The sequence below is a fragment of the Lutjanus erythropterus genome, chromosome 1 (assembly GCF_056507025.1).
Source record: "Lutjanus erythropterus isolate fLutEry1 chromosome 1, fLutEry1.hap2, whole genome shotgun sequence".
NCBI classification, from domain to species: domain Eukaryota; kingdom Metazoa; phylum Chordata; class Actinopteri; order Lutjaniformes; family Lutjanidae; genus Lutjanus; species Lutjanus erythropterus.
In genome coordinates this window covers 3,997,493-4,009,677 of record NC_139317.1, presented here as the reverse complement: position 1 = coordinate 4,009,677, position 12,185 = coordinate 3,997,493, and the positions used below count along the sequence as shown (strand labels likewise).

General features: G+C 40.1%; 1 protein-coding gene across 1 annotated transcript in view; it reads left to right on the top strand.

The window, feature by feature from the left end:
- adamtsl5 (ADAMTS like 5) overlaps positions 1-12,185 on the top strand; it is a 57,180-nt gene that overhangs the window by 34,151 nt on the left and 10,844 nt on the right. The window contains exons 3-7 of the mRNA XM_084724131.1: positions 592-761; positions 1,282-1,342; positions 2,943-3,048; positions 5,198-5,325; positions 11,125-11,248. Of these exons, the coding sequence (XP_084580257.1) occupies positions 592-761; positions 1,282-1,342; positions 2,943-3,048; positions 5,198-5,325; positions 11,125-11,248 (589 nt within the window). The remainder of the gene's footprint in view (positions 1-591; positions 762-1,281; positions 1,343-2,942; positions 3,049-5,197; positions 5,326-11,124; positions 11,249-12,185) is intronic.

Here is a 12,185-nt window from a genome sequence, read left to right as displayed (position 1 = left end):
TCAGTCTTGGTCTTTTTTACCTGATAAGACCGTTTGACTGTTGTGTTTGACAGACGAACCACTTGCAAGTGTTCGATTGAAAAACTAGAAAGAATTCCTGTTTTGGGAATTTTTATTGCAGGATTTCTACAACAATATTCTCTGCAGTTAGGTGCATTTATTGATACTGGCATCAGCAGTTGACCAAAATGAGTTGGAAAATATTAGCGTGTCGGATATTGGCAAAAATCAAATATCGTGCATCTCTAATACTTATCAAGAAAAGCAAAACTAACATTTTAAAGTAGAATTACAACAGAGAAGTAGTTGAAAAAAAAAAATTAAAACTTTTCTTTTGAGATTCAAAGTAAAATTTTTCTTAGTCACAACATGTAATGCCACTATTTTTATTGTGTGAGTAGATGGCAGTTTTGAAATGATTGGTCCACTAAGAGGACATTGAGGGTAAAATAGAGGTCCAGGTTTGTTGGTGTCACAGCCCCTCAGCTCTCACCAGTCCACAGTCCTGCGTCTCACTTTGTAACAGTGTTTGTTTGTTAAATGTATTAAATGTCAATATTAACGTCTCCCTGTTTCTCTTTTGTGTCTCAGTCCTGGATTTCTGCGTGGGGACCTTCCGGTGATTCCTCATCAGGGCGTCCGGCGCGTGCCCGGCGGCAGCTTCACTTCAGGAACGAGTGGGCGACGTGGGGCGGCTGGTCTGTCTGCTCGCGCAGCTGTGGGGGCGGAGCCTCTGTGAGGACGCGCACCTGCATCACCAGGTAAACACCAGCTGTGTCCTGCAGAGATACACAAGCATTTGAATGCTTTGCTAACACTTTTAAAATTTAAAATCTAAATACAGAGATTTTCCAATAAAATATTCTCTGTTGCTCCTAACATAAATTTAAATCCATTCCAACAAAAGACACTCGAGTTTTTATAAAAGAATCAAATGTATTTGAAGAATTTTCACCCAGATTTTATGTCTTCATGTGTTTCCAGCTTGAACATTTCACAGCAAATTGCACCCTATTGCAATGTTAAATTTATTTTTAAAGTCAAATATTCACCTACCTTTGAAAAATCTAAACAGATGCTGATAAAATCTCATTTTAAAATGAGACCCAAATAAACTTTATTTTGCTGTGTGCCATATTAATAAATCTAGACTTTTTTTTATTCAATAAGACATGACTGCATCCTGCATGATCTCACATAGTTTCCAGTTGATCATAAAAACATTTTCCTGTTCTGTTTGCCGTGCTGAGTCTCATGAATGTGTCTTTTTCTGTGTCACAGGAACCCGGTGGGCGGACCATGTGCAGGAGATCCCAGACAATACAAGATCTGTAACACCAAGGTCATTTCAGCATAAACATTTTCACGCTGTGTGAGAACGACTTTCAATCGAAACAGTTAAGAACAATGGATGACGTTTGCTCATGTGGGTGTGTTCGGGGCAGCTGAAGCGGCTCTCAGGGTGTGATCTGGAATTTCACTGACATATTAACTCAGCTTAAATCAGACTGAACTGATTTAACGTCCCTCAGTCGCAGTCGGGTATCAGACCTGCTTTTGTGTTAGAGACGTGGTGTGAGGTCAGCGGCTGTGTGTCAGACATGTTGGGCTGTGTGTGTGTGTGTGTGTGTGTGTGTGTCTTTGGGTGTGTTTGGACAGCAAAGTCACTGCGGTCCATATTGATTAAAGGAAAAACACACAGATGTGTTGCAGCGTGTTGAAGCTTGCTCGGATGTATGTGCGTGTGGCAGTTTGTACGCAGTGATTAGCTCAGAGCTGTGAATGAATGGATGCAAATCCCCGACTTCATGACAGGAACAAAAATCTGAGCACACTGTGACATCTGGAGACTAATCACACGGTTATTCATTCATTTTAGGGTTAAGATTAGAATAATGACGGGGTATGAATTGTGTAAGAGTTTGGGTTTGGTTCATGCTGTCACGATCTGGAAATTATAGTTAACTATTAGATTATTGCGATTAATGATTGAATTGTGTTTTTCTGTTTATTTTATGACACACAGCTGTGCTGTTGTGTTTGGCTTTGCAACCAAGCATCATGTTGCTTCAGAAAAATAAGAAGTATGGTCTATGAAAACAAAGAAACCTGTCCTGTGAAAGAAAGGTCTTGACAGCTAAGCTCTTTTCCCATATTTTTTGCTGACATCTTGACTTGGCTGATGGTTTGTGGTTTTCATCCACATGTGGCTCAAATCTTAACCAAATTTACAGAAAATCAGGGAAGGAAGATGCATGGTTACATCCACTACCTTTGTATGAATATTAAAAGCAGGGACACAACTGCAAAATAATTACTTTCATGGCTGATTAATCAGTTCATTATTTTCTTGAGTAATCGATCAATAATAGTTTGTTTTAAAACGTCAGAAAGTTGTGAAAAATGTCAGTCAGTGTTGCCAAAGTCTAAGATGATGTCCTCAAATGTCTTGCAGTACTCACAATCCAAAGATATTCAGTTTGCTGTCACAAAAGAGCAAAGAAACCAAAAAATATTGCTGAAATGAGAGAATTTTGACTATTTTTCCTCAATAATAGTTGAGCACATCAAGACAAACAGCTGGGGAACAAATTCTCAAATCAGATGCCATTAAACCACCACAGAGTAAGAGGGTGTAACCAGATGAGAATTTGGAAAGTGTGATCGAAATATGAGATTTATATTTGTTTCATGTGTTTGGCTTAAGATTCCCTTGATTGTGTATTCCGTCGATTGCGCAGAATTATCGTGGTCAGCTCAAATAACCATGACCAGGCGATTTTGTAATAACTGCGGCAGGCCGAGGTCAGGCACGAAGTTTTTATGGTTGAGATTAAGATAAACTTTTAGGAAAGGAATGTCGTTTTCTTACAATGCAACACAGTGTGCTCACAGTGTGTGTGTGTGTGTTTGTGTGTGTGTGTGTGTGTGTGTGCGTGCAGGAGTGTCCCCCCAGTTCGGAGGATTTCAGAGAGATGCAGTGTGCTGCCTTCAATGACCGACCGTTAGTGGCTGGAACCTCCTTCAGATGGACCACTTTTCATGGAGGTCAGTGACATGATTCAAATCTCTGCTCAGCTGTTGAGGAGATACAGTCACATACAGTAGATGTACATACATAAGTTTTCTGCCTTACAAAGTGCTTAATTCTTCTCATTTGACTGGGAGCAGATAGATGCAGACAAATATAGTAAAAGCCATCGGAGCTACTGTACCACTGGGAGTGTAATTACACCTGCTGGGATCCGTTTCCAGGTGGATTATCTGGATTATAAACAGCCTGATCTTGCCTTTTTGTTCACACCTGGTATTTTTAATGTGTTCTCCTTATCCTCACTGAGATCATATTTCTGTCCTCCTGAGCAAAATTTGCACATGAGTAATCTGAAGTGGCAGAAAGTTTACAAAAGCACGCACATTAAATGTGATAAACAGTAAGTCCCGAGTCTGCCTACTGGATAATTCTACCATGAATATTTATTAATATACCACCATGAAACATCTTTGGCACTGAAGAAGGCCACATTATCTTGTTTGCACACTGTGTGGATTTTTCTTTTCTTTCCTAATTTGAGGTGAAAGCAAATCAAGTTTTGTGAGTTGCTAAGTTAAGGGAAACGTTATAAACTCTGTGATTCTTAAATATTTGTTCCCTCTTGTACAGTCAGCAGATGTAATACATCAGGTTATTCCTTTCTTTGTATAAAACTGTTGTGTCAGTTGGTCCCGGTGTGTTGCAGTACCAGCATGACCAGATCAGCTGCACAGATGAATGCAGCACAAATCATTAATTCGTTCATTCATCAAACAGAACAGATGTATGATCAGTAATTACAAGCCTGTCTCTTTAAGTATTCCCACCTGCTCCCTGAATTTGAACAACCCATATTTTAAGTTAACTAAAAACAAATATTTGTATCTAATTATGTTGTGTATGGATGCCAGCACATTACAGAAATTTGCTTTCACACTTATCCCAGATCTGAACACAGTGCGAGCCAGACTGCCTCCAGATGTGGTCAGGCAGCTACACCTTGAATTCACCCAGATGTTCCCAAACATTTTCTGTCACAGACCCCATTCAGAAGCTGAAAAAAGTCCATGCCCACCTCCACACAATAACAATAATAAATCATGCATAAATCAGTTATTTAACTCAGTTTCACTTTGTATTCCTCCCCTGGTCATCCACGTCCCACCTGCAGTGGCTCTGCGCCACCCCAGGGGGGCCCGCCCCACAGTTTTGGAACCACTGCATTAACATGTGTTTTTCCTTATCTGGATAATGTGCCCAGATACAGATCACATTTTAATACCAGCTGTAAATGAGGGGGAAAGTCAACTGTGGTTGTGTCTCTTGAGACGAACAACCAAAATCTTAAATTAGATGTTGTTTACCCCGTTTGACGGCTGCCAGCTGAGCCGTAGAGACAGAATATTTTCACATCGATCAGTGAATTGAGGGTTTAAATCAACCAAACCGGAGCTGGTGATTGTTGGATCAGTGAAAAGACTCACTCACTCACTTTAAGGGAGTTTTATTTTGTTTCTGTTGAGTTTGAATGAAGTGTGTTTCACAACCATCTGCAAGGTTAAATTTATGTTTGTCAGTGAAGTCTGGCTGATGCACCCATTTTTATTTTTTAGTGTGACTTCTAGTCTATATAGAATCTTTAAGTTTTAACAGAATTTGTTAAAATCAAGCCTTGAGTCACTACAACATAAATTTCTGAATATTTTCCGTAACAGATGTGGACAGTGAGGTGTACAGAGGAACATGGTTATTTCCATACCACATTGTTTTTTATGTGTGATCATGTTTCACACACATGTGCAGTCTGTGATCTTGTAGGTGCATAAAGTTTGTGGGTCTTTGTGGACCTTAACGTCACTCAGACTCTTGTGGCTTTGCAGATGGGAGTGAAGTTTAATTTAAGAGTGTGTAACTTAATGGACTCTAGTTTTCTGTCCTGTGCTAAACTTTCCATGCTGCCACGGTTTTCCTGACCACAGTGAGGCCTGCTGGGAGTTTTCTCTTTGATTATTTGCTAGTTTTGTGCCTCTCTCTCCTAGTTCCTCCTCTTCACCTCCTGTTTCTCTTTCTCAGCCACCTCCCTCCCTCCCTCTCTGTCCTTTTCCTTCACCTATTTTCCCACAATAAACTAATGAGCCACTGACTGGAGATCTTCCCTGCCAGGCTCTAACCCCTGTGAACTGAGCTGCCTGGCCCTGGGTCACAACTTCTACTACAACTTTGGCCGTGTGCTCGATGGCACAGCCTGCAACAAGGAGCCTGGAGCGGTGTGTGTCAACGGACGCTGCCTGGTGAGTGGGAACAATACTGCATGTGTGTGGACTGGTGTTTTTTACTGTATTTACTGTATTCATGCATTTGGTGCTCAGCATTATTATTCACTGTTCAATTAAAGCTGCATGAATTTTGGCCACTAGCAGGCAAAAGAACTCCTCAGCACACAGTCCTGACATATTTTTGCATGCTATTTTTGCACATCCTGAAGCAATTAACGTTGTGTTTTCAACTGGTTAATGATTTTAAGTCCAGTATTCACTTTTCTTGTAGCTCTGTTTAGTCTCCACCAACTCCTTCGAAAAATATCTGACTCTTAACTTGCTTAAAACTCATTATGTTCTCCAGATACTCGCTAATTTTGTCTGTTTGCCATTCAATGGTTCACAGGCAGTGTAGAGCCATGTCCTACCATGCCATATGTTTGCCATAGAAGCAAAACAATGAGCTAAAATAGGCTAAAAAGCTCCATAAGGAGACTACATAACTGACTACATTAGTGCAGCTTAGAATGCCAGTTTTCCACAATCCAAATAGTCTGCATATCAAACACTTTAGCCACAATTCTGCCAAGCTGTCCCGTTTGGTTCAATTCAGTTTGTCACAGATTAGAACGGTTATTTTGGGGTTTATTTTATTTTTCACTACCCCTCTGATAATCTGATACTAAAAAGTGGATTGAAAAACACTGCAGACCACTGATTGGTCAGAGAGAGACTGGAGCCAGCACAAAAGGTTAGCAGTAAATTGTAAATGTGGCAGTAAATGTACAGTACAGATTACAGCGCGTCAGTTAATAACCTGCAGCTGCAGCTTGTTAAGACCAAGAGAATTTTGTCACATTTAGACAATTTTATACAGTCAGAGTTGTATGGCGACATATGATCAGACAACATGTAACAATTTATTTCACATGTTAAATAAAAGACTTTATTTAAAAATAAAAAAAACTCAGTGTAAAGTGTGGGGGAAAGTATCATTTCCCCACTGTAAATTCCTGTTTTAAAATGTATTTTTTTAGGATGATCTCACTGCTCTTTGACCTATAAACTCAAGAGGCTGCTGGATAATTTAACAGTATTGTAGATTAATGTAATGGCCATCAAATATAATTATTTAAATTTTGTTTCAAGAAAAATCATGTCTCTTGTGCTAGTTTGTGTACTGGTCCAAAAAGCCACAGTCTAACCTGCTGAATGTTTCTTCAGTTTTTTATGAAACATAAAATTCAGCTTCTGCTTACTGTTAGCAACACATGCATCTAAATAACTGCATAACAAAACATAACACATAAAAAATATAATATAATAAATATACATATAAGTTTAAAGTATCCTGATGTATGCACATGTTCAAGATAAATAAAAGTCAAGTTAAAAAAAAACAGACATCAAATCACAAATTGCAGTCAAATTGCATCGCAGGTCAGTTAATTAACACTGGAGTTATTATTAATGTGCTTAAGATCACTGGTTGATGTTTCTTACCAGAAATGACCAAAATGTTATTTGGAGTCATAGTTGACTTCTTTCCGTTTTTATGTTCATGAGCGTAGGCCTTAGATTTTTCAATCAACAAACCACATATTTTGTAACCTACATGAGTAACCTAACATTTTTTGTTAGAAAATCATTGGGACTTTTACTTCTTGAACACTGGACACCTGAAATACCTCCTCAGACTCAGACTGAGCTGAAGTTTCTCTCTGTGTTTCCTCTCTTCATTCCCACCCTGTTGTGGTATAAATGATGTTGACCGCTCTGACTGCAGCTCTCTGGAGAAGTGAACTCCATGCTGCGCGTTAGGGCCAGAGTGCACTCATCAGTGTGGACTGCAGCCTTCAGTTAGTATTACAGCTCTGCTCAGCACTCAGTCCTGCAGAGTCCCGCTGCTGCTGCTGCTGCTGCTGCTGCTGCTGCTGCTGCTGCTGTTGCGTCATTTGCTGATGACTCTTCTGGTGCCTCCTTCCATCAAGGACCGCAATCAAAATGATCGAACTAGCTTTATTGTGTTGTCCTTCACAATTTCTGAAAAATTCTACATGGAGCTCATATCCTGTATTTATTTATTTTATTACCAAATATAATAAATCAACCTGCTCCCACATCCAGCCTGTCCCCTGCTCACTCCTCTCACCCTCACACAGATGGGGATGGTAGGAAATGAACTCGTATCCCTCGGGTGCTGCAGCACATGGAGATTAATAACATACACACGTAATACTCAGCAGATACATCTGCCACAGGAGGGGACACTCAGAGACAAGGTTATTTTTACACCACTGACAAAGGATTAACCTGTCTATGTTTACATTTGTCGATATGTGTGTGTGTGTGTGTGTGTGCATGCTAACGATTGGCGTGTGGTGTAAATAAGTGGATTTATGGACCTTTGACTCGGCTCGCCGGGGTCAGAACAGCACAGGGTCTGAAACAGGAAGCAGATGCAGCCTGCAGCTGGTGTGGAGGACTGCACGTCACAAATTGAGATCAGACTGCAGAACACATGGCTGGTTTGGACCCAGGATACGTGTGTGTGTGTGTGTGTGTGTGTGTGTGTGTGTGTGTGTGTGTGTGTGTGTGTGTGTGTGTGTGTGTGTGTGTGTGCAGTGCATGTCACTGTCACAGCAATGGTGTCAAGTGTTTTTAATTTGCAGCTGCTAAATGTTGATCTGAGGGTTTGTTTGATTAAAGCAGTTATCTAATCATATAATTCTATCAGTCAATCTATAAAACTTTCAGAAAAAAAGTGAAAATGTCCATCATACTGGAAGTAATCAGCACCAAAGGAGATGTTTTCACATTGTTTGTTTTTTCCAGCAAACCATCCAAATGCCAAATATGGTTTTGTTTTTTAGTCAGTTGCTGTATATTCTCTTTCCTCCTTCTTTTTGTACTTTTCCTCCTTTTTTCATATAGACTATCAAGCAACGCTTTATTGATTTGCCAGATTTTTTAACAGGGTTCAGCAGGACATTTAGGATGACAGCAATACAGGAAAAAAGCCAAGTTAGCCCTCTGATCTAATGTGTGGTAACTGCACTAATGACACATGATATATAAGGAGAAGGCAGAAGATAAAATTCTCGCAGCCTGACCGGGGAAGGCTTCTCTTCCTGCAGGCAGCGTCAGTGCCTCCATCTCAGAAATGCAACTTGTCCATGGTGTCCACAGCTGTCTGTGTTTAATTCAGGCTTCGCTCAGAGTCACCCTGGGTCCGGCCAGGTTCCCACCTGCCTGTACCTGTTGTAGACATCTTCACCCAGCAAACGAGATGAACTTAAATATTGCAATGATTTTACCCCAGAGAGCGGCATGAAAATGAAGATCGCTTAATCTGCAGGTATTTCTGGGGACCAAAATTACACTGCACACTGACCGACAAGAAAAAAAAGGCAGCTGGATTTGAAGAATCTCAGTCGGGTGAGCGATCTCTGACTGATGAATCGAATTTTCGATTTTAAGGGGGAAGCCCTAAGAGAATGTTTTGCATTTTTACTTGTCGGGTGACCTAAATGGTTATTTAAGAATCATATTTGTTGTAGAAAAATTCTGTAAAAAATTATTTGCAACAAGTAGTTAATTGCTCACTGCTATCAGGCATTTTCCCAAAGTCACCAAACATGACTATCATTATATTTTTAATCACCTGCCTGCAGAACCTTCATGACCTGTGGCACACACCGGACTAATCAGTTAGGTGCTTCAATACTAATCCAATCACATAGCAAAAGTGACCACAGATGAGCTGCTAAAACTGATCAATTAACCCTGAATTTTACAGACTCAAAGAATCAGAAGCAGCAAGTTTATTTCTACACTCTCAAAGTCACATTTAGAGTATTTGCTTGCATGCTCAGAGTGTTTTCTCATGTTTTTTCGGGGACCCCGGTCGCTCCCTCAGTGAGGCCCTTGTGCACTCTGCTCCTCTGTCACCAAGGCTTCATTTCCTGTTGTGCTCACACAGATGCTTGGAGTGTTTTTGTGTTTTTAAGGGGCTTAGGGGGTTGATTATAGGTTCCCTAGATTGTTGCTCTCTTGCCTGGGAACCTCCCCCTTGATTGGTTAGCTGTGCAGAGCGGGAGATGAAGGCAGGAGAAGAAAGCGGCCACTGTAATCTGTTTCGCAACAAGGTTCTCCATACACCATAAACCATCCAGCTCATCCTCTGTGCTCTTTGCCTTGGCATTTTAACGTTTGCAAAGACAACTCTTTGACCAATCCTCCGCTCTTTAGAGGCCCTGAGCCGCAGTTTTCTCCCAAAGTAAATGTTTGTGAGGAGAAAATGACAGGGAGAAGCAAATACGAGAAGGAGACAGAGCGGATTGAGTTGAGTTATGGCACAGGGTTTAAGGAGACTGTGCCAGAGACATTAAAAAACAAAGGTTAGAAGTTGCCAGGGGTCTCACCAGAAAATGTGTGAAGTTTGGGCGCTGCATCCTGCACATCCTCTATTTAACTAGGACTATACATTTGAAATACTTGTAATTTACTTAAGAATTTTATATTTCCACTCCACAACATCTCAGAGATTAAATATTGTATGTGTTACTCCACTACTTTTGACTGACAGCTTCAGTTACTAGTTAAATCTACGCAGAGGTGGGAATAAGTCACATGTGCAACTCACCAGCAAGTCTTAACCTTGTCTTTGCTATAAGTAAAACAGTCACAAGTCAAGACATATTTATTTTCTGATCATCCTCCACAGTTTCCACATTAAAATCTGTTGAGACAGTGGTCATAAATATGGTTTGATTTTATTATTAATGAAAAGATCTTGCAACCTGCTTACGTCTTATAAATCATACTCATATTTGACATTTTGTGACAATAACACACAAAATAACACAATAACACAAGTCTCCTCAATGAACCACAATGCAGCAGGTTGCCGGGTTTAAACAAATCTTCTCTCAGTATCTAGAAAAAGAAAAATATTTAATAAAAAAAAAAAGTCAAGTCCTCTCAAGTCATCTGCCTCAAGTCGAAGTCAAGGTGGAGTCATGAGTAGTTAAAGACAAGTCTGCTCTTTTGTCAGTGAAGGTTCTTTTCTGTACATACCATCGTGTAAACAATAAAAAAATATCTTCAATTAGCTGAAAATTTCATTGTCATAAAACTGAGAATAAGTGTTTTTTTTCTGACTTTTTAGAGATTCGTGGCTCTTACAGGACAGTGATGCTACAAACATATGATGATCTTAAAGAACAGTGTTTCCTTAACTTTTTTCCTGATGACCCACTTTTTAAAAATGACAAACCATTGCAACCTAAGTCACAACAACCCTTATCAATCAGTTCTGGGTAGAGTTCATTTGTGTATAAATTAATGTTCCTGACCGTTTTTATTGCAATTTCCGCATCGCCCTAAAACATTTTAGCCGACTGCATAAATCAGACAAAATAAGTGCATTTGGATTAAATTAACAGGCTCTTGTTTCATCCTGTCAATATCAGTAAAACAACATACACATTTAAAATCCTTGATAAAAGGTGTACTGCAGATATAAATCTTCAATTTGCAGAATTTCCTCCATAATCTTAATTAATAATTTGGGATCCAAATAAAATCTCCTGTGACCCACCTGTCCCAGTATTTGACTGTTATAGAATATGCTGCATCACTGTAGCTTAACTAGAAAACAGAATATAAATTAGTTAAAATGAGCTCAATCTTAAACATCTACATCAGTAAAATGCAGCATACACATGAATGCAACTGTAATATTCATCCAGAACATCATATACGTGTGTGCGTGTGTGTGTGTGTGTGTGTGTGTGTGTGTGTGTGTGTGTGTGTGTGTGTGTGGTACAGAAGCCCGGCTGTGACTCCATCTTGGGTTCGAAGCAGCAGGAGGACGCCTGCATGGTGTGTGGAGGACAAAACACCACCTGTATGCACCACAAGAGTGTGTACCAGAGCAACAGTCTGGAGGCAGGTAGGATACACACACCCACACACAAACACACACGCAAACACAATCATCATATTATCTCCACGAGGAATCAATTGCAGCGGTTTCAGACCGACACGATCTGGGGAGAATTCCAGTCCTCTTTGTGTTTTCCCTCCCAAGTGTTATTAGTCAATCAGGTTTAGTCAAGAGGTTATTGTTCTCTGATAAAGTGAACATTAACCATGGAAACAGTTCTGCCAAACAAAAAACCTGTTGGCCGCCTTCCAGGAATAAGTTCAGCTAACAACAGGTCCTCCAAAATTACAGTCGTTAGGATTTCAGGAAGGAGGAGGAGGAGGAGGAGGAGGAGGAGGAGGAACACAGAGCTCTTCAGGCTCAAAGTCAAGGCTTCCAAATGACACTTTGGCTCAAAGCCACCAAAACATTTTCTACTTACACTGGTATCTGCAGTTCAGAGGCTAACAAGGATCTGACTGTTCACATCAGACATGTTGAGGGAAGGTCAAAATCTGCAGGGTTTTCTTTTGTGGGTTGTCCATTTATTCAATATAAAAAATAAAGAATGCCATTAAAAGAAGAAGGTTACCTGTAAAATAAACAAGATTCTTCTAAGTGCATGTGAGTTTCAGTTTATATAGAAATGTGCAGCGTGAACCAAGACAAACCAAGCTCAAAGATGCAAGCTCAGTATTTGCTTTAGGCAAACTGTTAGGCAGCAGAGGTAAATATCCATAACGTAACACACATACAGTACATGTCGATGCATCTGTGCAGTCATGTATTGTGCCTCTGCTCTGACTGTGTTTACTCTGTATGGTTCAGTCAGAGACGCTTCTGTCGATGAATATATTATTAAATTTGGCGGGACGGGCTCTGCTCTCAGAGACAAACCTACAAACTTCTCACCAATTTTGAAAACCTCTGCATGGAGTGATAAATGTTATATTATCTCCATCTT